Source organism: Marmota marmota, unplaced genomic scaffold (assembly GCF_001458135.2).
Source record: "Marmota marmota marmota unplaced genomic scaffold, marMar, whole genome shotgun sequence".
Taxonomy (NCBI): Eukaryota; Metazoa; Chordata; class Mammalia; order Rodentia; family Sciuridae; genus Marmota; species Marmota marmota.
This window is the reverse complement of record NW_026000141.1, coordinates 1,727,645-1,752,759: the sequence shown is the minus strand read 5'-3', so window position 1 is coordinate 1,752,759 and position 25,115 is coordinate 1,727,645. Positions and strand designations below refer to the sequence as shown.

The 25,115-nt window shown below is 54.3% G+C and overlaps 1 protein-coding gene across 3 annotated transcripts in view; it reads left to right on the top strand.

Moving 5' to 3' along the window:
* Positions 1-24,828, top strand: part of LOC107159068 (splicing factor SWAP) — a 64,353-nt gene extending 39,525 nt beyond the window's left edge. For 2 of the 3 annotated variants that reach the window (XM_015505611.2, XM_015505613.2), the window contains exons 11-17: positions 2,399-2,632; positions 3,657-3,847; positions 10,301-10,566; positions 16,033-16,158; positions 22,941-23,114; positions 23,995-24,067; positions 24,459-24,828. In XM_015505611.2, coding sequence (XP_015361097.1) covers positions 2,399-2,632; positions 3,657-3,847; positions 10,301-10,566; positions 16,033-16,158; positions 22,941-23,114; positions 23,995-24,067; positions 24,459-24,524 — 1,130 coding nt within the window. In that variant the 3' untranslated portion in view covers positions 24,525-24,828. The remainder of the gene's footprint in view (positions 1-2,398; positions 2,633-3,656; positions 3,848-10,300; positions 10,567-16,032; positions 16,159-22,940; positions 23,115-23,994; positions 24,068-24,458) is intronic. The other variant, XM_015505612.2, reaches the window with a different exon arrangement.
* Positions 24,829-25,115: the final 287 nt, after the last annotated feature.

Below are 25,115 nucleotides of genomic sequence, written 5' to 3'. Positions count from 1 at the left end.
CAGAAAAGAAGAAAGCGAGGTAGCTAATAGATTTTTTTTATTCTCTTAAAAAGACACTGGCTTTGGCCTCTCAAAGTGGTAGTTTCAAAGTATTCCCAAGGCGTGGTGGTGAGCCTGGATACTCTGGGGGCCGAGGCAGAGGACTGTTTGGGACCAGCCTGGGCAGCAAAATTTAAAAAATAAAATCTCAAAAGCAGTTGGAGATCGTTAAGTCAGCTGGTGCATCCACACCACGAAGCTCTAGCCTGTTGAGGTGGGAGCTCACATGTGTGTGCAGGGACGTTGCTGGGGCACTGGAGCCCACCAGGTGTGCAGGTGTGTGGGCAGGGATGGCACCCAGTGCGTGTCCTATTGTTTCCCACACCTGCCTGAGCTGCAGTTGGACTTGCCTCTGTTCACTTGGCTCTCCCCACGCCCCAGAGAACCCCGGCTGCCTCTGGGCCGCAGTTTGGCATGACAGCTGATGCCTGGAGCAGAAGCCCTGTGGTACAGGAAGTGGAGGCTCCCTGGGCCCCGCTCTGCCTGCTGCCTTGGCCTGCCCTGGGGCTTGCTCCACTTCAGCTGGGGCAGCAGGGCCTGCCTGGGAAGCACTGTGGCGGGCCCACTTGCACAGGTCCTGACACTGTGGAGGAGCGGGTTTGGTGTGTGACGTGGTGCCCTGCCATTCCTTGGGGCTGTCAGGAGAGCTCCCATCTGCTATGATCTGTAGAGTCCTAGGCAGAAGCAGCCTCCCTGTGACTGAGCGAGCCCAGGTCTGATTGTCTCATGTGGGAACTGGGAGCCCAGTCCTCCCCCAGGGTGTCAGCCTTGGTGAGAGAGGCAAGGATGGAGGCTGCGGGGTGGAAGGAAGTCTCTTGCCCCACTGTGCCTGGCTGTGGCCCTGCCTGTGAACCGTGCTGAAAGGCAGCTCCAGGGCTTTCATCCTAATGGTCTCTTTGCTGATTGCTGCCTCTTCTAGCTTGAGGGAAGAGGTGGCAGGGCAGAATTGTCTTAAAGTCCTTTTGTGTGTATCCTAGTCTGCTTGAGTGATTTCATTAATTAACGCTTAATGTGCATGCTTTTTTTCCCCTCCCCTTTTAAAATGCCCCTGGATTCTTTGTTCCTTAGAGAGGTTGCGTTCCCACAGGCAATAAAGGGTGTGCTTTGTTAACTTTGTTTCAAGTGCATCCGGAGAGAGGGGCCAGAGGGGTGAGACCTTGCATTGGGCCCCAGGCCACATCTTAGATTCCACTCCAGAGCACTTTCCCCGCAGATGATGCACACATCTCTCTAAAAGAGGAGGGCTGTTTTAAACATAGCCACACCACAGTAAGATGGTGGCATTGCCTATCCCCACAGAGCCTGGGTTCAATGCCCTGTGGTGCCCCAGTTGCCAGGCGTCAGGAATGGAGACAGACACCACATGGCCCAGGAGGCAGCCTCCCTTCTGTGGCTTTTCCAGTGTGGCATGGGAAACCCGGTCCCTCAGCATTGGGCCAGGATGACTGCTGACCGTGGCTGTGTGTCGCAGAGCCAGGCAGCACAGCTCAGTGTTCATTGTCCTCACGCCACACATGAGTGTGGGCCAAGTGAGACTCACGGAAGCCCCTTGCTGTGGCTTACCTGTGTCCCTCATAGGCAGTAGCTCACCATGGTTAGAAACCAGGCTCTTACTGCAGCTTGAGCTATTGGTGAGCTGTTTGTAACCCATTCTGGCCTTGTCTCAAGGAGGCGGAACTCAGTGCTCCCCCGGCAGGTGGGGACTGGGACCACGCTCTCTTGTTGAGCTTGTGTTTCTCTTGTTTTCCCATATTCTAGGGAAAGGGCATCACCTGGACTCTTGTTTTGCCTGGCTTGAACTTCCTTGTAGGGGCAGAGCCTGGGCTGACGTGGTACCCAGCAAAACGGTGGCTGAGTAAATGAATGAGTTCTGTGACTGTTGCTCTGTGAGAACAGGGTCTTACAGCTGGGATTTTTGAAAGATGATCCTTGCCTAGTGGAGTCGCATCTTATGCCTGCTTGTGCAGATTGTTACATGCTGAGCCAGGAAAAAAAATTTTAAAGAAAAATGATTTGATCATTTAAAATGGCAAGTGACCCTGAACTGGTGCTCAGCAGGAGCGTCCCTGCTGTGGCCCTAGCTGACCTCTGTGCAGCGTAGGCCCCATCAGTCCTGACTTACCTGTGAGTCCAGTGTGAGCTGCCCCTATTGAACATGGCTTGGGAGCGCAGAGGTGTCAAACAGCACCCTTGGGCCCTGAGACGGCCCTTGCGCCCACAGAGCCCTGCATACGATGTGGCTCCACTGCAGATGCTACCTCCCACCCACCGACACCTAAGTAAGTGTTAGGGCCGGGATGGTTCAGCTCTGCGCACTGGCTCCCTAAAAATGTGTCCACTTCTCACCTTCTCTCAATAGCTTCATTTGCTCCAATAAGCTTTGCAATCAAGGCCAAAGAAAATGATCTACTTCCCTTGGAAAAAAACCGAGTTAAGCTAGATGATGACAGTGACGATGATGATGAAGAAAGCAAAGAAGGCCAAGAAAGTGCTAGTAGTGCCGCCAACGCTAGCCCGGCCGCAGCCCCGCCTTGTGTAGTTGTCGAGGAAAAGAAGCCCCCGCTTACCCAGGAGGAGCTAGAAGCAAAGCAAGGTTTGTCGATAGCTTTAAAGTTCTCAAAAGAAAGAAAAGACATAAGTATAAGATTTGTCTGCTAAGCCAGAAATTCCAAGGCTGCCACCTGGACCCCCAACCACAGGGTTGGCGTAGCACATCTGAGTGTTTGAACACCCTCTGGAGCAGGCGCTCTGCTCCTCCGTAGCTTTGGATACAGTGCCCTTGGCGGTGTGCTCAGAGCAGTCTGGTGCACCAAGTAGATGGTGCTAATGGAGGCCCACTTTGTGCATTGACAGCAGCCCCAGGGTGATATGCTTGGCCTGGACTCCCAGCCCAAATTAACACACCAAGCTGGGAGCTGCCTTTTGTGAGGCTGTCTCAGCAGAACCATCGCCCTTGAAGATGATGCACTTCGGAGCCAATTTCTCAGCTCCAGCTCATCTTCATGGGTTACAGCGTGGCCCCTGCATACCTGACACGTGACCAGCAGCATTTAGGGGATCTCCTATAAATCTTTCTGCCCTTACTCCCAAATAAATGACGTTCTGCATAAAAGTAGTTAAATAGCGTCTATATTTGTGGTCTCTGTCTGTTCTGACTGGCTCTCTTGAGTTGCCTTTTCTGTGAACACAAAAAGGTCAGGCCACCCCCGACAGGTAGCTCTTTGGCCACAGCAGGCCTCCTGTCAGGAGCTGGCACCATACTGCAGCTGCCAACCCCAGCAGCTGTGCTTGGTCTGTACGTCCAAACCTGCACCTCCTGCACATGAGCTCAACAGGTGTTGGGTCACGTGGAGCAAGGCTTTTCAGAGAGTGTCCCATCTGCAAGGGTTATTAATGGTTGCACTGAGCCAGAGCCATCTTGGAGCTCCTGCTGGTTTGGAACCCACCAGCCTGCCAACTTTGAAAGCAGAGTGCCCCTCCTCAAAACAAGCTGCTGTGATTTGCCTGCCCTGTCTGCCGATTCTGAAATCGGTGTCATCATCACAGCTGCATTGTGTGGGAGTTAAGACAGATACTGCTTGTTCTAGACTCTTTTTTTTTCTCTGCCATTCCTTTAGCAAAGCAGAAGCTGGAGGACCGCCTTGCTGCTGCTGCCCGGGAGAAACTGGCCCAGGCATCCAAGGAGTCGAAGGAGAAGCAGCTTCAGGCAGAACGTAAAAGGAAAGCAGCCTTATTTTTGCAAACTTTAAAAAATCCTCTGCCAGAAGCAGAAGTTGGAAAGATTGAGGAGAGTCCTTTCAGTGTAGAGGTATGTTGAAGAAAGTCTGCGTTGGTGTTCTTGGGGAGTTTGGTAGGTGAAATCATATGAGCACGGGCTCTCCCAACTCTGCTGTGTCCAACCAGAGGGAGGTGCTGGCAGCCCAGCTCCTGCCTCCTGTGAGGCTGGGCCTCAGTCATGAGCCTACTGGCGGCCCTGAGTGCACATGTGCCGTCCACCCCAGGTGCTGTCTGATGTTCTGCTCTTGGCCACCTTGCGGGCTGGCCAACAGGAGGGCTTTGTGGGGGTTGCACGGGGTCTGTGGTGGGAGGTGGTCTGACTCGTAACTGAAGCAGAGTCTTAGCCGCATCAGGCACATTGCGAGCTTGTGCTGGGGCAGGGAGTCCACACCAGGGCGTGCGCTGGGCTGAGGCCCAGAGGTGGATGTGCTCCCGGCCCAGGTTCCATAGCCAGGGGGAAAGTTGTGTGAGCACGGACAGCTGCTTTTCAAGTAGTGTGGCCAGGGACTCAGCCCCAGCAAGGATGTGACATGGTGCTTAGGAGCCTCCCCTACAGAAGGAGCTTGGAGCAGCACTTGGACCAGGGACCTCCATACCCTGACGACTTCAGCAGCGGCCATAGCATTCAGCGAGAGATCTGCTCTTTTCCTAGATGCATTGATTTAGAATCATTTAAATTGTGATTTTTCAGTCAGTCGCTTGGTGATTGGGGAGCCTTCTCGTGGTGTGAGGGGTCTAATCAGGGCAAATGCTTTACCACCGAGCCATACCCAGCTCCAAGTCTTGTCTTTCAGATGCTTTATAGCAGTCCCACCTGAGTCTTGTTTGGTATTTACATCGTATTTCAAGGGTGTCTGAGAATAGGACAGGGGTGCAGCTCAGTGGCAGAGCCCCTGGGTTCGGTCCTCAGCACCATTTTGGCATGAGCTCCTTGAGGGGTGTTGTCCTCTGCCTTCGTCAGAGTTCTCTATAGACTGGCCTGTACCCGCGGGTCCCTGGCTCTGGTGAGGGAACAGTAGGCACCACCTGAAGGCTGTCAGGCAGCAACTGACGCTGAGGTACTTCTGGTGCTCTCCGAGGAGAAGCAGGAGGTGCGGCATCTGCACTTCCTGGTGAGTTGAGCTGGTGCAGGCAGCAGGAGGGAGAAGCCCAAGAGAACCGGGAGCTGCTCCCATGGCAGGGCTGCGGGGGGCTGGTTTAAAATGGGGCCTGTGTTCCCGTCGGTGTGCTAGAGGGAAGGGTTCCCGAGGGACATTTGCAGGCAGAGACTTGGGCCAGTTGTGTTGTACTCGAGCCCCAGAATGCTCCAGGACATGGTGTCCTAGTGGGAACGCAGTCACAGCCGCCAGAAGTGTCCCTTCCCCGCAGCGTGTCCTATACGGGGCCTTTTGTCTTCCTGTGTTCATCTTGGTTTGGGCTGTGCTTCGTGGAAGTGATTTGAGTGTCCAGATCTTTGGGTGGCTCTTCCTGGACAGGCATCCTTCAGCTCACAGCCACTGAACCTTTTCAGCATAGATGCAGTGGTAGCTGCAGATGGTAATGGCTGTCTCAGTAGCCCTGAAGCAGAGGTACTTGTAATTAAATTGGCAGTTGTCATGAGCAAGAGTCAAGCTCAAAGATACTTTTAGCCTGGGGCTGGGGATGGAGCTCAGTTGGTAGAGCACTTGCCTCGAATGCCCAAGGCCCTGGGTTCAAGCCCTAGCTTGTGTGTGTATTTAGCCCAAGCCGAGCATTGTGGCACACACCTATAATCCAAGTGACTCAGGAGGCCAAGGCAGGAGCATCACAACTTCAAGTCCAGCCTGAGCAACTTAGCCAGACCTTGTCTCAAAAAAATATAAAGAGTTGGTTGCGTAGCTCAGTGGCCAAGCACTCCCACTTCCATCCCCAGAACCACAAAAGGGTGAACCAGGAACGTGGCTGGTGTGAGCACTTGCTGGCTCCATCCCCACGGTTGCAGATAGTAAATGTATGTGTTTAGAGCCCAGGGGACTTGAGACAGGACCAGGTGTGGCCACTGGTACCCCTAGGTGAGGCAGTGTGAGGCACCGCCAAATGGCCATAGCTGTGGCCAGCTGAGCAGGCACTGAGTGCAAGAGGACCCTGCCAGGAGGGGAGGACACGCTCCGAAGGCCGGGCACACGGCCTGGCTGCAGTGCTCCTGCCTTGTCTTCAGGCTCCCTGGAGCAGCCCTGGTACTGCTCACGTGTTTTAAGGACAAGCACTCTCCTGTGTTTAGTGTGCTGTAGGCTGTGTTGGTCTGGGCTCTGTGGTTGAGCACCCCCTGGGTTCAGTCCCTGGTATCAAAAAAAAATTTTTAAAGAAAAAAAAGTGCCCTTATTGAATATCATTTGGGATGCTGTCTTGCAGTGTGCACGTTGGCCTAGACTGGTGTCGACAGGACACTGGTACCCACAAGCCTGTGCGTGGACTGCCTTTGTTCTTGGTGTGTGCCTGTGTTCTTAAAACAAAGACAGGGGTCGTGGATGCCCACCCTTCTGGATTACTACTAGTCAGTCACTAGTCGTAAACATTTTAGGGCTTTTTGGATTCTAGTAATTCTTTTTAAGCTGTTAGTCCTGTCGAATAAAACTCGGAAAGGAAATGGTGATAGAAGTCAACCTGTTTGCGAGCCTGTGGGCTCCAGGGTCTGAGGCTGTGGGCATGTGAACCAGGACTGTCTGTGGACCAGCGGCCGTGCTGTCCCGTGTACACAGCCAGCAGTGGGGGGGTGGGGGCTGGTGGTGGTGAGCCTGGGCCTCTGGCCAGCTGCCCAGGGGTGAAGTACTTGGGCAAAGCTGGAAGGGGTGGCAGTGGCCAACAGTTTGTGGGGCACCCAACATGCTGAGCACACATGGCAGCCAAGAGCAGCCTGGCCACACCTGCCCGTGGAGTGGGTAGGGTGGTGGGAGGTGCAGGAGGCAGGCAGTGTGGGTCCAGGAGCACCCAGTGTGGTTTGTCAGCCTGTGGGGCGTGGGCAGTGGGTGTTCTGTGTTCATAAGTGATTTATGCAGGAGTCCTCCATGATTCCTCCAGGTCTTGCTTAACACCTGCCCCACCCTGTGTCCGGTCATAATTTGGGCTTTGGTCTTTTTTTTTTTTTTTTTGAGAGAGAGAGAGAGAGAGAGAGATTTTTTTTTTAATATTTATTTTTTAGTTTTCGGTGGACACAACATCTTTATTTTTATATGGTGCTGAGGATCGAACCCAGTGCCCCATGCATGCCAGGCAAGCACCACTTAAACCACATCCCCAGCCCAACTTTGATTATTTTTGCTGGAGTGTTAAAATCCTTTCTGAAAGGGCAGCTTTAGTTCCTGGGAGACCCTTGAAGAGTCAGTGCTGCAGCTGCTAACCTTGCCTCTGTGGCCTTGGGCAGCTTCTGCCTGCCATTCTCCATAGGCTGGGCCAGGCACCCTCAGACCCCAAGCAGCAGCAGTGCTGGCACTGGGTTGGAGTGTGGTCCAGACTTAGATAGTGACCACTTAATTTTACTCCAGTTGCTCATATGTGTAGTTGGCAGGGGAGCGGGGATGGAGGTTGTCTGTTGTTTTTCCATACTGTGGTTGAACCCTGGGTGCTCTTCCATGGAGCTAAGTCCCCAGCCCTTTTTTTCACTTTTTACTGTGAGACAGGGTCTTATTAAGTTGCTAAGACTGGCTTGGAACTTGTGGTCCTCCCAACTTAGCCTCTCCAGTCACTGGGATTACATCTGTACACTACCACCCAGTTAAGAGTAGTTTCGGTTAAGACAACTGGGAATCCGGAATCCTTAAACAAGGCAGTGTAAATGTTAAACGGTGTAAGTTGTCATTGACGTTGACAGTTATTTTTGGGTGTACACTACAGTATGGGGTTCCTAGCCACACTGACTGATTTGATTAACATCAAGTAGAGTGAGGATTCCGTCCTTTGTGTTGGCTAGCCACGTCAGGTACGCGGTGGCCTTGTGTGTTGAATGCGGTGCCTATGGTTGCGCTCACCAAGGACAAACCGGCTTTTGCAGCAAAGCCTAGAAGGAGCAGCTAACTAGGTGTTGATTCGGCCTTGATGTTTCTCTACAGTTTTTGAGCCCACCAGTGCCTGTGGTCCCAGCTACTTAGGAGGCTGAGGCTAGAGGATCATTTGAGCCCAGAACTTGGAAATCAGCCTGGACAACACAGAATGACTTGTCTCCAAAAAAAAAGGAATCCCGACAGTTGTGAACTCTTGATCGTAGAGTTGGACCTGGCTGTAATAGCACGTCAGCGCCTATCCGCATCCCCCAGCCACTTACGCAGACACAGCTCTGCTCTCCTGCCGGTGGCAAGGGCTACCGAGAGGCCACCGTGGCTGCCTGTTTCCACCTTAACAGGGAAGGACAACCATCTCTTTAGAATAAGTAGACCCTCAGCTGGGCCGCAGCTCGCATCGTGAAGGTCTCGTTTCAGACCAACCCCTCCTTTCAGTGGAGCCGCAGCCTCAGTGGGACAGAGGTTGGCAGGCTGCGGTCAAGCAGCTCGTGCCCCTGCCCTACCCACCTGGTGTGAGGGCAGAGGGTGAGGAGTGACGTGCTTCACTCTGGGAAGCCCCATCCGTCCTTTCAGAATGGCCTTTGGCACATGTTAGTAGGCTCTAGGAAGCCTCGGGTGCCGTCAGGGTTAGTGGGGGCTCGCACATCTCATGCAGGGTGCACTCCTTGCGCTCTGAGACTGCTGGCCTTTCTGAAGGGCACAGAGCTGATTTTTCTGGCAGTCCAGCATCCGCGAGCTGTCCCATACCCAGCCTGCCTCCCCCTTGCTCACCTTGAGAGGTACTGCACTCCGCCTGTTCACCATGCTGTGCCTCTGCACACGGGGACACAGGTGAAGCTGCAAAGCGGCTGCCTGTGATTTAAAACATCATTTATTAGTGTGTGTGCAGTGGAATGTTTACATATTAAACTCTTGTAACAGTGAGATAGTTTTATACTAAACCTGAAAAAAAATATTATTCTAATAGAATTTGAGTGAGAAAGACCTTTTTGACAAGAACTGGCCCACGTTGAAATGGGTTCCCTTGAGAAATGGTCCCTGGAGATATTAGGAAATTCCTTAATATCTGGGCATGGTGGCCACTCCATGATCCCAGAGAAGGAGGCTGAGGCAAGAAGCTTACAGGTTCCCAAGCCAGCCTCAGAGACTTAGAAAGAGTCTGTCTCAAAATGAAAAACTGGGGATGTAGCCGAGTGGTGGGGCACCCTGGGTCCATCCCCAGTACCAAAAAAAAAAAAAAAAATAGCAAACCTGGTAGAGGTAGGAGAGGGAAAATACTGGGGAGTGAAATTGATCAGATTATCATGTTCATGTGCCTGTCTGAATGTAGCATGATGAACCCCACTAATGTGCTCCAACGACAAACAAATCTAAGAGAAATAAGCCTGCACATAAACATAGACGCGGAAGCCACCTTGCAGATGGGGGTGCAGGGCCATCTGAAGCCTGCGCTCCACAGCTCTGGTGACTGAGTTCCTTTAATGAGAACGGACTGCGGATAACAGCTCCCTGGGACTCTAGCCCATGTGCTGCCACTGCTGCCTTGGGAGCCTCTGCTTAGTGTGCAGGCGTGTAGAGATGCACACCGGGTGTAGGCAGCAGGGAGGCTGGCAGGGAGGCTGGAGGGTCTCACATCTTGAAGCAGCCAGCTCCAGTGGCCGTTGGATCCTAGACAGCTACCTGCCCCACAGAGCACCCCTGACTGGCTCCTCCTCTCAGAGCTGCAATGAGAAGCAAGCTCTGGAAGTGGCCTGTGAGAGGCCCACCCATCTGCCCTTGTCAGGTGGTCTCCAGGGAGGACAGCCACTCACCAGGCAGATTCCCAAATGCCAAGCCAGCTGCTGACAGTGCCTCTGTTGAGGGCCCCTGTGGTGTCCGGGGACACGTTCCACAAGCCTCACAGTAGAATTCCAAGTGAGAAGTTTTTAGAGGCTTCAACATTTGGTCAGAATCTGCTTCCAGCTGAGCTGTGGCCTGAAAGTGCAGCTGCCCCTCTGGGGAGGCAGCTGCCCTACATCTGGGTGCCGTGCTCCTGCTGTGAGGCTCCCTGCAGTGCAGTGAGACTTGTGCACCCTGGAGCATGCCTCTGTCACCCAAAGTTTTCCTGCACTCCAAGAGGTACCTCCTCCTCTGGTTAAGACTTGCAAAAAAGTTGCATTCGGATTTATGAAAACCCTCGTATTGGAGATTTACAGAATCTGTTTTAGTGGAAAGTCATTGAATAGCAAATACAGAATTTTTAACATAGTGAACTTCAATACTGTGGTGGGGAGTTACTGTGCAGGAAGAGCCTCTGGGGTCCGTGTGCCCTTTCGGTATAAGGTGTGTGCTGTGGTCCTCCTGAGGGCAGGGCTCTCAGAGAGGCAGTACTTCCTGAGAGTGCAAGGCATCTGCGTGTGAGGGACCCAAAGCTGCTCTTGTGTGGTCTGTGTTCTAAAACATCCTGTTGTCCCGTTTGCTTCTGTTCCTAGGACGCCAGTGCTGTGCCCTGTCCTGTACTGACTGGAGGCAGACCTCTGCCTACTTTAGAAGTGAAGCCACCAGAAAGGCCTTCAAGCAAAAGCAGAGATCCACCGAGAGAAGAAGAAAGAGAAAAGAAAAAGAAAAAGCACAAAAAACGGTCTCGAACTAGGTCACGCTCTCCCAAGTACCATGCATCTTCCAAGTCCAGGTCTAGGTCACACTCAAAAGCCAAGCACGCGCTTCCCAGTGCCTACCGGACAGTGCGGCGGTCGAGGTGGGTGTGCGGGGCAGTGCCCAAAGCCCTCCTGTCTGTGGATCCTCCTCCTGCTGGTGCCAGTAGAGCTGGGCAGAAAGCTTAGCTGCAGCCCCATGTGCCTGGGCAGATGTGCATGTGGGTGTCTGTGTCCTGCAGATAAGTCCTTCAACCAGGCGTGGTGGCCACACCTGGGATCCCAGTGGCTCAGGAGGCTAAGGCCGGAGGACAGCAGGTTCTACTCCAGCCTCAGCAACCTTAGCAGCATCCTGTCTAAAAAAATTTAAAAGTTGGGGGTGTGGCTCAGTGGTTAAGCGACCCCAAGTTCAATTCTCAGTATAAAAAATTAAATAAAGACTAAAATAAGTAAATAAGACAGGCCAAGATGTGGCTTCATGGTGGAGCACTTGCCAAGCATGCATGAGGCCCTGGGTTGAGTGCCCAGCACCAAAAAAGATCACCAACTACTACCAAGCAAAAAAAAAAAAAAAAAGACGAAGAAAGGGAAAAGTGAAAGCTTTATTTAAATTGTAACAGGTCAGGAAAGCAGGCCTGGCATGGTGCTGAGTGTGAGAAGGTTCGCAGGGTGGCATGGGTCTCCTGTTGGTATGAAAGTCCTTTCCTGGTTTATTTTGAGCGTACAAATTTCAGTACAGAAGAAATCTCTGCTGCTTGGTTCATGCTTGGACGAGGCAGGAGTATAAATTTGTCTTCTCATTTAATCCCTCTGCTGTCCCAGCATCCCACTGTTGAACAGAGCCTTCTTCAGGATCCGGTTCTGAGAAGGCAGTAAACACTGGGGCCAGCGCCTGCCAGGGCCTCAGAGATTACTGCCTGGTAAAACCTCTTAAAATGAGGTACAGCTGTGGCTAGCTTGCCAGAGGCTCAGGCATGGCCCATCCCTAGGGCTCATGCCTTTGGATCTGTCACATTTTTTCTCACACAGCTCTCACATTGTGGGTGCCTGGTGTTTCTTTTTGGAATCGCTGTCACCTCTCCCATAGGAAAAATGCAGATGCCCTGCACTCTTAACTGTTGAAAACCATATGCCCATTTGCCTCTCTTCTGTGTCCCTGCCCAGGACAGTCCTGGAGGCCTGGCGGCCTATGTGTGCCTGTCTGTGTTGACCTGGACCTGCCTTCCTGACAGGTGGACCTGATCATCTACTTCCTGTCATTACACCCGGCAAAAAAAAAAAAAAAAAAAATCTTGTTATTTTTTAATTAAATTAACAGCCCTGCTAACATGCTTTTGATATTTTTTTTTAAGCCCCAGGAATTCTGAAATTTAAAAAATTGAATAAGTTCCTTTTGCCATTACGGAACTGAAAATATACGCCAGAGTTGACCAGGCCCCACTGCAGCACATGCAGGGATTTCTTCCCGGTTTCCTTCCCCTCTGGCTCGGACAAGCAAAAACAATTCATTGTGATCCCTGCTCGGGGGCCAGTGATGAAGGTCCCGTGCCCATCTGAGCTACGGGCTCTTCTCTGGCTCCACAAGTGGTGTGGGTGAAGCACCTGGTACCCAGGGCTGCACATGCCCTGCCTGCCTAGCTTGGTGGGGTTCCTTGGCCTCAGGATGTGCCCAGGTGGGTGCTCATGACCAAGAGCGCCACCCAGCACAGGCGCTGTAGGGCTGTGGGTCTGTGTCCTTATCATGGACTGAGTGCTAACACGGTAACTTGGGGATTACTTGATCTTCCTTAATGTGTTTACATCTTAGATAAGAGGTGGGCAAGTGGCCGTTTCCTCATTATGCTTTCTGTCTGATGGTAGGCTGTCAGTTTCAGTCAAGGAAAAGAACAGCTTTATCATATCATAAAGTACATGTGATAATATCGTGAAACAAAGCCTTCCAGTGAGCTCTGTGCCCAGAGCTGGCACCTGCCGAGTGCCTCTCGGTAACTGCCTCTCCTGCCTGGCAGTCCGGGCGCCCCCCTGGACCCTCACACCTGGACCCTGCCTCATCTCTTCCTTCAGAAGATAGTGGCATGTTCCAGGGGCAGATCTGCTGGCTCCACCTGAGCCCTGCCAGCACTCGCCATTCCTGGAGCCCGAGGGGAGTTAACACACTGCAGTCCTTGGGCTGGGTGTGGCTCAGTGGTGGAGAGCTCACCGAGTATGTGCGCAATCCTGGGTCCAACCCCAGCACCACCAAAAGCCACAGTTGTAAATAAGATAGGAAAGGATGGTGTTCTCTCCCATAATATGTATTATTGATGTGTTAAAAGACAACTAAATTTTAACCAAAATATTGAAAGTGCTAACTGCTGCCAGCTCCAAGTGCAATACCACACCAGGCACAGTGGCCCTGGCCTGTGATCCCAGCAACTCACAAGGCTGGGGCAGGAGGATTGCAAGTTTGAGGCCAGCCTCAATAGCTTAGTAGACCCTTCTCAAAATTTTTTAAAAGTTGGAGATGGGGCTGAGGTATCAAAAATTTTTAAATTCAACACCACAGTTCTTAGCATTTCTGATTGTGGTAGGGTGCTTCAGCTGAGGTTCACACTGTGGAGTCAGGTAGCCCCTGTAAGGTGCAGTGGTGTGAGACTGGGAAGCTCTTTCTGTCCCAGCAGATCTGTTTGTGGGCTGCTTATCTAGCTGAAGCCCCTCTCACTCAAGTCGTCCCAGCCATAGGTGGCTTCGGACTTCCAGATGCAAGTTATAGCAAAAATCTTTAGTTTCACAAAACCCGTGTGTTATTTCTCAAGAAGCTCGCTGGTTTGGTTTTTGTTCGTTTATTTTAATTTTTTTCGTAGTTGTAGATGCACACAATACCTTTATTTTTTATTTACTTATTTTCCTGTGGTGCTGAGGATGGAACTCAGTGCCTCCATGTTCTAGGCAAGCGCTCTACTGCTGAGCCCAGCCCAGCCCGATCACTGGTTTTGACGAGGTGATACTCAGCGTCTTAGCCAGCACTGACTGACAGACGTGTAAGACTTCCTCACCTGTGCTGCAGCTGGTTTTATCTGTGTTTTCGTAAGGTCCATTGTTTTAATGGAAGGAAGAAGTACTGATGTAGTTCACTCGTGTAAAATTCAGTATGGATTCAGTGTTAAGTGTCACTACACTGAATGAGCAAGGCTGGTGCTTGATCCTCCACTAGCCTGTAAGCCTTGGTGAGCTCCCTTGGTGTTCCTCTGGTGTCTGGGGCTCAGCCGTGGGTTCTGAACAGGTCTTCAGGACTTCCCCGTGCAGAGGATCTGTGCAGTAAAGATGTGTTTTTTTCCCAAAAGTTAGCTCCCAATGTACCTTAAGGGGGTTGATAAGACTTTTTTGAAAATGACTGTATTTAACGTTCAGAAATAACTCAGGTAGGCAAAGTTGAATCAGATGTAATTTTTTTTTTATATTTATTTTTTAGTTGTAGCTGTTGACAGGACACAATATCTTTCTTTCTTTCCTTTATTTATGTATGTATTTATTTTATGTGCTGCTGAGGATTGAACCCAGGGCCTTGCACATGCTAGGCGAGGGCTCTACCGCTGAGCCACAACCCAGCCCTAGATGTGATCTTTACTGTCCTTACTTCCCATGATAAAGTGCACAGCAAAACAGTAAAAGATAATTCTGTGTCTCAGTCCTGTTTTTTAAAGAAGAAACTGGGTGCTTAAAGTGCCCCTTGTGGCACTGGTTAGCATGCCGGCCTGGGTAGTCACTAATATCAGGTGAACTGTGAGCACACACAGGTGCCAGGCGTCTGCACCTCAGCCTCAGAGAGACCAGCCATGTGAGCATGGGAACTGCCAGGCAGGAGTCTCCTGGTGGTTGGGTTGAGCTGGGCTGGCCGACCCCAGCTCCCAAGTACCCGAGTCACCTGTTGCCAAGACCTGTGAGCAGTGAGACAAACAAAGCAAGCACCCCACACAGGTGGTCTGGGGTGAAAAGAGGCCACTTACAAGTGTGGCCACTGCATCCAGATAAAACTTCTGGAATTTCATCCTTGGAGAAAAGTCTCCCAATGCCCTTATTTTTTGAGCAGACTATTGGGATTGTGCAAGAAGTGTTAAGGTCATCTGCCTTTGTCAAAGACTCTGGATACATGGGACGATTGGCTGACAAGTGGAGTGCCTTTCCTGGCACTGAGTCATGTCACTGTGAAGACCCCACTCGATAGAATGGAAAGCATCAAGTGTCCTTCCTTAAAGTGAGACCGGAGAGCTCTGAGCTCTGAGGGGCTCCTTCCCAAGGTCGTGGAGGCTGGTGGGAACTGCCCCTTCCCTCTGAAGAGTGTGGCTGCAGGCACTGGGCTCATCGTCTTTCCTGACCTTCGGGTGCGTGGTAGAGCTCTGTCCAGCATCCTGCAGGTGTGAAGGCTCTGCTCAACCGAATGCTTTCCCCATTCTGTAGTGCCCGGCCCAGCTTTACACACTCTGAACGAGAAGTGTGTGCCCTGAGCAGATGCACCAGCAGCCCAGCAGGAGCGCTCAGGCAGCCTGGCCTCCAGCAGACCTGACCTCTGGAGCTCTTGTGGGGCACCTGGCAAGACGTCACGGGCTCTGACTGGCCTGGCCCTGGCATCTGTTGGGGGGAGCCCAGGGACATTTCCGACACACAACACCTTCCAGAGGTCCAGCAGAGAAGACCCTGCAGCCTCCTTATGTTGGAGCAGGCTTATCAGGGCCAGGGTGCTTCCCGCAACACCAGAGGGTAGATGCCTTAGTGAGCTGGTCTTCCGAACCACGGTGTGTGTTGCTTTGGGTTTTACCATAATTAAAATGATTCAGTGAAAAACTTTTTTAAGTGGCGAAATCCAGCTGCTCTTTATCTCGTTTCTGGATGGGCTGTCATGAAGATGGCCTGGAGAGAAGAGATCCCTGCCAGAGTCTGCTCATTGCAGACTTTTCCTGAAATGGTACTCTCGCTGAGTTAATAGAGTGAAAAATCCCAAAGGTGTCGTTTTAACCTTTTCTGTCCCAAGTGGGAAAGGGTCTGGAGGGTCTTTCTGGCTATGTATGGATCATATCATGACATGGATAGAAGGAACCTTGTTTTAGACACAAGGGAAGGGCCAGTAAATATTCGGGGGTGATTTTGCATCCATGAATCCCATGAACTTGCATTACTTAGCCCAGACTGTCAGGACGGCATGCTCTGGGTCAGGCGAAGGTGGGGCTCTGAGCCAGCAGACCTGACATGTCCCTGCCTGCTCCTGCACAGGCCATGAGGTCTGGGGTGCCAGGCACCCAGTGCCTTTCCTCTGCAGAGGTGAGGGCCATGCCTGTGAGCGCCAGTCCTCAAGCAGGAGGAAGGAGGCCCAGCATTCTGGGCTGGCTGGGTGGCAGTGTTTGGCAGTGGTAGCCTCCAAGACTGGTACCTGGGTACAGCGCTGTGGAATGGGCAGAGGCATATGCCTCCCAGGGTGAGGCTGAAGCTGGTTGGCCGGAGTGGGCATCTGCTGTGGGCACCCTGCAGGCTAAGGCAAGAGAGAGTGCACACCAGGGGACCAGACAGCAGAACTGAATGCCACGTTCTCTGTCCAGGTCACGCTCCCGGTCCCCTCGGAGGAGAGCTCACTCCCCAGAGAGACGGCGGGAAGACAGGAGCGTCCCCACTGCCTACCGCATGAGCAGCAGCCCCGGAGCCAGCAGGAAGCGGACTCGCTCCAGGTAGGCTGCTTGGGTATCCTGGGTAGAGGGGTCTGAAGCTGTGTCCACCTGTGTCACTAGCTGCCCAGGATGACGGCCATAGTCTCCGCAGCAGCACTGTCACTGGGAGCACTGGGGCCTCCATGGGGCTCTCGCACAGCCTAACTTGGGAGCTGGGTTCCCTCAGCATAGCCCTGAAGCAGGACCCACAGACAACGCCTGTCCCCTTGCCAGTGGCAGGAACAGAGAAGGAGGGGCAGACCTCCCAACATGGCGGCCTCGGGTCTCGTGGGGAGTTGGTGCCTGGGCAGTATATGACGGTGCCAGGGCTGAGGCTGCCGCTCCCAAAGGGACAGTGTCCTGTGGGTGCCTCCTGAGCACTGATTCAGCTGCTCCTGGAGAGCCAGGCCAGTGTCCACGTTTAGGACGGCGGTGTGCTGAGCCCTGGCAAGATGGAGTCCCAGGTTCACCCCCAATGCCAAAAGATATAAAAACAGACGTGGAAGCCACCCTCCCAGACTGCCTCAGCTCGTTTCAGGCAGTTCTGCTCTCAGGTCAAGGACCCGAGGTAACAGCTTTTAAGAAAAGGTTGGGGCTGGAGATGTGGTTCAAGCGGTAGTGCGCTCGCCTGGCATGCACGGGGCGCTGGGTTCGATCCTCAGCATCACATAAAAAGTTAAAGATGTTGTGTGTTTACCAAAAACTAAAAAAATAAATATTTAAAAGAAAAGGTTTACTTTGGCTCACTTTGGGAGGTTTTAGCCCAGGCTGTGGTGAGGCAGCACACGGTGGGAGTGCAGAGTGGAAACTGGGCCTCATGCCCCAAAGCAGAGGGTCCTCCCGTCCCTTCCAGGGGTGCCCCCCACCCCCCATAGGTCCACCCTGGTAAGCAAACCTTTAGCTTGTGGGCCTCTGGGGGGCATTCCAGCACTGAATGCTAGTGGCCCCCAGCAGTGGCCAACAGTCTCCTCCTGGCTACGGGGAGTGCTATCTGGGAACAGCCCCCTCCAGGGCTCAAGCTCATGCCACCTGGCTGATTGCCATTGTCCCAGGGCACATCTGGAGCCCAGTTGCTGGCCACCACCAGGGACAGCAGCTGGGAGTCTCCTAATAGATAGAACCTGAGCCCCTTTTCCTGAAGCGGAGCACAGGCAGAGGAGCTGGCAGCTGGCGGGGTCAGAGCCCTCTGACACATGCACTCTGGTTACTTTTTGTGCTGTGGTGATCTTGCCAGGTGTCCTGGCTGCCTGGCATGTGGAACTCATTCCTGAAGCCAGCAGTGAGCCTTGAAATTTATTACCACCTCAGACACGTGAGGAGAGGATCTAAAATCTATTCCTGTAGCAAAAGATCTCTGAACACAAGAGTTCTCACTTTGTCCTCAGCTTGATTTTTGCATTAAGAGGAGTGATGGACAGCGGTGGTTACGGGTCTGCCTGCACAGGTGGGAGGCCCAGGGCCTTCTGGCGTGGTCTCATGAGCTCCGCGGACCCCAGGACAGGGTTCTGGCGGCAGCCCTGCAGAGGGACGGCCCTCTGGACGCCTCTGCATTGCTGAGAGCTGGCATCAGAGCTCGGCAGTAGCTCTCCATGTGCCCCCATGTGGCCTGAGCTGTTCCTGTCTGAGCATGGTCACCTGGGAGCTGGTTTTTCAAGTGGCTTGCGAGCACCCCTGTGCCCACCTTCTGAGGCTCAGGCCCACACACACCCCTTGCTCCCCCACACACCTGGATGTGTGTTGTGGCTTTGACGTGTTTGGAGAAGCCAGACCACAGCCTTGCCAGAGGTGCTCCTCCCATTCTGTCTCTGGCAGGGTGCTGCCCATGGTCTCCGCAGCAACCCTGCGTGGGTGCGGCTCTGCAGAATCCCTTGTGTCATCCCCAAGACACATGTCTGTCTGTCCCTGTCAGTGATGTAGAGTCAGGCCACTCTGCTGAAGTCACTCCCGCCTGCTTCTGGATCAGGGAGAGGTCTTTGGGGTGTCCTGTGGTCCTGCGGCACCCTTTGCCAGCAGCTCTGCTAGGGTTGCACTTGGATGGCGCCTGCGCAGGCAGGTGGCTGGGCGAGAGCAACTCCCGTTGCTGCTCACCCTTATTCCTTAACCAGCGTGATGTCACCGCAGGTCCTAGGCCTGGGGTCTGTCGTCCTCGCCGGCCAAGTGGGTGCCCCGGCCCCTTGTACTCTTGGATGGTGTGTTGTTTCAGACTGGGCCGGGGGGCCCTGGACCCGTGTCCCTGCCTCCTTGGACACGTCCTCCCACTGCTCTCCAGGCACTCTCCTGCTTTTTGGCCTGAGCTGTTCCTGGTGCTTCCTGCCTGCACCCTGGGTCAGCCGTCCCGAGGAGAGACTCCTTGTAGTGATGAGTGGAAGTTCACACCTGGGCCAGGTGGAACAGTATTCATAGGAAGTGTTTTGAGCACACTGTTTACGCCTCTCTCACAGGGATGTTGGTGAAGTCACTTCAGCAGGGAGTCGAGGCTGCCTTATTAAAGCAGGTAACAGATGACAGTGATGGTGCTTTGTCATTGAACCTGCGGGAGGCTCTGTGCTTGGCCCACAGAGGAGTGCTTGGCCAGCAAGTGCAGGACCTGGCAGCTGCCAAGGGGCCTCAGGTCATGAGGCCCTCCTCCCTTGAGGCAGCTTGATAATGGAAGGAAGTGTCGTCCCCAGAGCAGCAACCAGGAAGTAGCCAGGAAGCCGGGGGTAGGGAGAAGCAGGGCCACAGCCCTGGGAGCCACAGCACTGTGGCAGCCACCCTGAGCCCAGTGGTCTCGGCAGGTCCAGGAGGTGCAGGCAGGTTCCTTCACCACGTACCACGCCACAGACCCTTAAAGAACCTGGAGAATCCCAGGCACTTGAAAATTCAGCAATTACGAGAGCAGTTAAATAATTACCTTTTCTAGTACTGGGGATTGAACCCAGGAGTATCCCCAGTCCTTTTAACCAGAATCTCACTAAGCTGCCCACACTGGCTTCAGGACTGGATCCTCCTGCCTCAGCCTCCCACACCCGGTTGGAAGTCATTTATGTTACAAGAAAATAAAAGTGTAGAAGCAGTGATCCAGTTGAGCTTAAGAAGCCTGAAGAGGAGCTGGACGCAGTGGCCATGCCTGTTCTCCCCGTGCTCAGGAGGCTGAGGCAGGAGGATTGAGAGCTCAAAGCCAGCCTCAGCAACAGCGAGGCACTAAGCAACTCAGACACAATAGGGCTGGGGAGGTGGCTCGGTGGTCGAGTGCCCCCGAGTTCATTCCCTGGTACCAAAAACAGGAGCTGAAAAAGGAACAAATCAAACTCAAATAGAAACAAGAAGGGATGCAAGAAAGACCAGAACCAGAGATGGACAGAGCCCTGGAAGTGTCTGGAATGGGAGACCCTGTGGGACAAGGAAATGAAGTTAATTCAGCAGCTTAGATAAAGTAAGTTCCTTAAAGGAACAGATGACCAAACTGACACCAGCAGAAGCGTGTCCCCTGGAAGTGTCACATCTGCCGAGCTTTCCACCAGGCCCCAGCCAGGCAGCCTCCCCAGCAAGACAGTCAAGAAAGGAGGGGACAGTTGCCACTCGCTTCACGAGGTCACCACAGCTGACCCCTGAAGCAGGCAGGGATTCTGAGTGCCTTCTCGGGAGCCCGGGTGCACTTGCAAGGGCTGGGCGCTGGGTGGCTCAGGCTGAGCAGGTGCCTGGCCTGCACGAGGGCCGGGCCGGGTTCCATCCTCGGCGACCAACAGCAGGAGGGGGGAGGGGAGGAGGCAGGGCCTTCCCAACACACTGGCAGACACTGACAGAGCTCTCCTCCCCAGAGTGACCCACAGACCCAGTCCAGCTTGAGCAAATACCCCGAGCTTTTTGTGGAAATTGGCACAGAAACCCTAAAACTTGTATGGAAACACAAAGGACCAGGAAAAGCCAAAACAATCTGGGAAAAGAATAAAAGTGAAGGACTTTGACCTCAGATTTCAGAAACTACCAGAAAATACAGCAGTGTGGGCAGTGTGGTATCAGTATGAAGGTGTGCAGAGGGAGGAAGTCCAGGAGACTACCTGTATGGCCACGATTGTTGCCCAAGGTGCCAAAACTATTCAGGGAGGACAGGAAAGACCTTCCCACAAAATTTGCTTGGACAACTACGTGTCAGAATGGGGAAAAAAAAAATACCCTGCCCAAAAGTCACTTCAAGGGGGATCGCCATACTGGACATAGAAACCAGAATATCAAGCTTCTGGAAGAAACAACACATGTGACTAAGGCTCCTTAGGATATAGAGAATGATGATTATGAGGAAAACCTGTGAACCCACTGAAGGTGAAACTTCCCCTAGGAGGCACAGTTGGGACGGGTGGGCACAGTGGCCATGCCTGCATGCCCAGCGACTCAAGGGCTGAGGCAAGAGGATGGCAAGTTCCAGGCCAGCCTGGGACACCTAGCAAGATCTTGTCTCCAAGTGTTAGGAAGGGGCTGGGTTTGCAGCTCGGGGAGCTGGGTTCAATCCCAGGGCCACAGATGTGAAGCAGAAAGGAGAAGGAAGGGAGGGCAGGCCCCAGACTGGGAGGAGAGCAGAGGCCTCACTGATGCTTCACAGGACAGCATGTATGGAGCCCATGAGTGCAGGGGAGGTACTCGGTCTCTTCGGTCACCCAGAAAATGCCCTGGAGACCAGGGCAGTGTCCGCTGTGTTGGTGGACTGGACTGGCTTGGTGATGTAGCCAGGATGTGCTCAGTGGTGCTGCCAGGCACAGCTGGCAGGCAAAGAGTGCACTCACACACACACCCCACAGCCTCGCTGCCCATTCCAGGCACTGACCACACAGCAGCTCACAGACAGCTCCTCCGGCTATCACAGGAAGGAGAAGGAACACATGGCCCTGTGGCACTGCTCAGGCTGGGCCTCAAAATGCTGCTCAGCAGACCTGCAGGAGTCCATGCTCGTGGCTTCAGGCCATGGTGCGCAGCAGAGGCCAGCTTAGGGGTGGAGTGGGCACAGACTGGCTCCCCTGGGCAGTGGGGTCTGGTCCATGGCTTGGGCTCTCCACATAGCACATGGAAGACCCTGCCCATGGCCACGAGCACCCTGGTGGTGTCAGAAGTGAACCATCAGCTTTCCTCCTGTTGGAGACTTGCCGTGCTCACGGCCCCTTTTTCTTTCTGGTGCGGTGCTAGGGCTTGAGCCCAGGGTGAGTGCCCGGCAGGTACTCTGCCACTGAGCCAGAGCCAGCCCAGAAGCCGCCTTTCAGTCATTCTGCAGCCATGGAGAGCAGCCCAAGTTGGGGCTCAGTCATCTGGCCCTTTGTCACGTGCTGCAGTGTTAAGTGGCTGTCAGCAGAGAGCCCCGGCCCACAGCATCCAGCACCAGCATCGGCTCTTTCTTCCTTTTGGCTCCAGGCACTGTGCCACCCAGCCTCAGCCCCTGCCCTCTTTATTTTTTGTTTTTTGAGACAGGGTCTTGCTGGTTGCTGAGGCTGGCCCAGAGCTCACTGTCCTGCACCTGCCTCCTGCGTTGCTGGGAGGGCAGATGTGCACGCCGTGCCTGGCCACCATGCCTCTGCAGCCGTGCCACCCCCGTGCTGACTGTGCTGCAGGCTCTTGCTGCAGCGTGGTGGCCCCAGGCCTGGCCATCACTCTGCTCCATCCCGGACGCTGCCAGGGAGCCCAGGCTGGCACATGGGGGGCCCTATGCTGCCAGAGCTCCAGAAGCACTGCTGGTGCTCGTGGCTTCCAAGTGCCTCAGGCTGGTGGCCCTGCTGGGCCACCTCAGTGGAGTCGCATGCTGCAGACTGTGAACTCTGCTTGTTGTTGAACAGAAACAGCCCGAATGAGGGGTGTGACTTGGAATTAAGTGGGTTCTGGATGACCCCTGGGGTCCTTCCCTGCAGGGTGGGGTGGCCACATTGGGAAGGGCCCCGTGCCGTGCTGAGTCCCCAGGGAGCCAGGCAGCCACACTGTGCCAGCAGTGGCCCCAGGAGGGACAAAGCCAGACAGCGAGGTGCTGCTGCCCCTAAACCCTGTGGAGACCCCGTGGGCTACCAGGAGGCAGCCTAGGAGGGACGGTGGGAGGGATGAGCCGGCCTGGGCAATGAGTGATGTCCCTGCAGAGACTCTGAGGGTGCTGAGAGAAGGCCTGGCCTCCAGGGAGGACCAGGGGCGCTGTCCATGCCGCACATTGCCTTTACCAAAAATATGACCTCCCTGTCTTTTTCAGTGTTTCTCAAGTCATAGAAAGGGTCCCAGGACACAGGTGTGGGAGGGACTGAGTCCAGCCCAAGCTGCGGGAGGAGGTGCAGGCAGGGGGTCTGGAAAGCCTTGCTGCTGACATGGAATTGTGGGGGTTTGGGGACTTATCTTCTGTGGAAAGCAGGAGCAGTGCTCAGAGCCGAGCTGGGCACTGGATGTGGCTGGGGCCCCCCAGGGAGTGGGCCCAGCAGCCTGCGCCTACCTTTCTCCAGGGACATGCCCCAAAACTGCCATCCAAAAGAAATGCCAGGCCTTTGTGTCTACAATACTTGACTTTAATGACTTTCCATATATTTTTGGAAATTCTCATTAAATTGGCATAAGTGAGAGAACAGCATAGATGGAGGGGTGGCCGTCAAGGGCCTCTCAGTGCAGGTCAGATGCTGACTACACCTCAGATGCCAGCTTCGTGCCCGAGGCCAGGCTGCCTGCTGGAGCAGCTGCTTTGCACACCTCCCTAAAGCCTCACAAGCCAGGGGTCCATCCCCTCTGCCTGGTTGCAGGGTACAGTGCCCCACAGACATGTGTCGGGCCACATGCAATATGGGTCTCTCACCAGGGCATTTTCCTTTCAGAAGTCCCCATGAGAAGAAGAAGAAGAGGCGGTCGCAGTCACGGACCAAGGCTAAGGCGCGGTCACAGTCAGTGTCCCCTAGTAAGCAGGCGGCACTACGGCCTGCAGCCCACTCAGCACACTCGGCCAGCATCTCTCCTGTGGAGAGCCGGGGCTCCAGCCAGGAGCGCTCCAGGTGATCTGCCCCCGGGCAGTGCTCAGTGGGAGAGGGTGGGTGGCAGGCGGGCCTAGCCCCAGGGTGCATCTGCTGATCCCAGCCCCTGCTCCCCCGGCAGAGGGAGGTCCCCAGGTGGCCCCAGCTTAGTGCCAGCAGGGCAAGTGACCTCTCAGGACCCTGCTGCAGGGGAAGAGTACCTGTGCAGGCTCCTGAATGCTAACTGGCCAGTCCTGCACCTGCCTTTGGGAGCAGGTCCCAGCATGGTCCTAGGGACGGAAAGAACCACCACTGGGGGTCTGCAGCATCCAGGGAACTCAGGGCTACTAGCCTCCCCACCAGTCGGCAGTCCAAACTGGTTGTCAGGGTACGAAACCCTGGCAAGACCCAGTGTCCCAGTCCTGGACGTAGTGATCCTCAGGTGAAGGCAGACCACACATGAGGCAGCTGCTCTTGTTCAGGTAGCAGCAGTCAAGATCCCTGCCACACCCCACACCCAACGGGCTGGGAAGGGGTGTGTGGCACTGCGGCTCACGCCTGGCGTGGAAGGCACAGCCAGCTTTCCCATGTAGGGAGCAGTAGCCACAGGTCAAGTGCAAGAGCCTGGGCCAGGGCAGGTCCAGGAGTCCCCGAGGTCCCCGTGGAGGCTCGGCCTGTCTGCTGGCTCCCATGTTTCTCTGGTCCCATGTGTTTACGTAGCGTCTCCTGAGAATGAATTCCAAACTAGTTTCCTTTTACAAACGCTGTATAAATGCTTGACTGCGTGGCCCGCGTGGCCCTGGTGTTCAGGAGAGCGGCCCTGCTTACCCTGGGAAGCCGGCCTGTGAGGGCGCCCACCCACAGTGTCCTGGGCCCCACACTACAGGGTAGGTTCAAGCTCTGGTCCCTCTCTTTGCTTTAGGGGCGTTTCTCAGGAAAAGGACGGTCAGATCTCTTCGGCAATCGTTTCTTCCGTGCAGAGCAAAATAACTCAGGTAAGTCGGGCCCTTGGGCCTCTGTCCTCCTGGTCTCTGGAAAGGGGCCTCGTTTTTTCTCCCCTGACTCCCACTCCTGCTCCCACTTCACTCGTGCTGACCCAGGAGGGAGTCCTGGGCTGGTTGGTGTCTGGCTACGCAACATGCAGAGGCCAGGGCTGCAACACCATAGGACCCTCCCCCGATGGACCTGCATGAGGTCATGGCAAAGGAGACTTGGACGGAGGTCAAGGTTGAGAGGGGGCTTTGGCCTCAGTGCAGCCTGAACGTGCCCACAGCCCACACCCACCCTCCCAGGCCACCTCCAGCCAGTGTGCAGGCTCTACTCCCCATCCCCATGGGTCCGTGAACTCCCCGCCCAGTGGTCAGGTCCCTGTCTCACCCTGTGCAGGATCTCATGGCCAAAGTCAGAGCAATGCTCGCAGCTTCCAAAAACCTGCAAACCAGCGCCTCCTGAGGCAGCGGCTGTGGAGCCAGCCTGCCGCACGACCCGGAGCCCTGTATGGCCCACAGCTCGGAGCCACCGCCGCGGAAGTCGGAGTGGAAGAGCTTGCTGCTGGCAGGCCCGGGGCAGAACCGTCCAGGCTCACCGCCCAGGACTCTGGGGACAGTTGGTGGCTTTTGTAAATTAATTTTTGATGACATTTTCAGTTTAAGATTTTTGACCAGCAGTCTCTTACTTGTATATTTGTAAATAATATCATGTTTCTGTGAAAATGTATTATCAAATAAAATGGAAGAAACACCTTTTCTAGCTGGCAGCCTGGAGCCGTGTCTGCCTTCTTGGGCTCACAGTGCCCCTTCATGAGCTCTGCCTCCTGGCGGACGCTGTGTAAGTAGGACAGCTGGGCTCGCCTGTCCTGCCTGCTGCCCTCCCGCAGCAGCCGCTCATGACCTGCACAGCCCCAGTGAGGCACCCGGACCCCACCTGGACGCAGTCAGCCTCTGGGATGGCTGTGTGTCCTCACGCAACAGGCTCGGCAGTGCTATTGGAGAGCCCGGGTGGTGGTGATGTCACACGGTGCAGCCCTTAAGACACCAGCTGCCC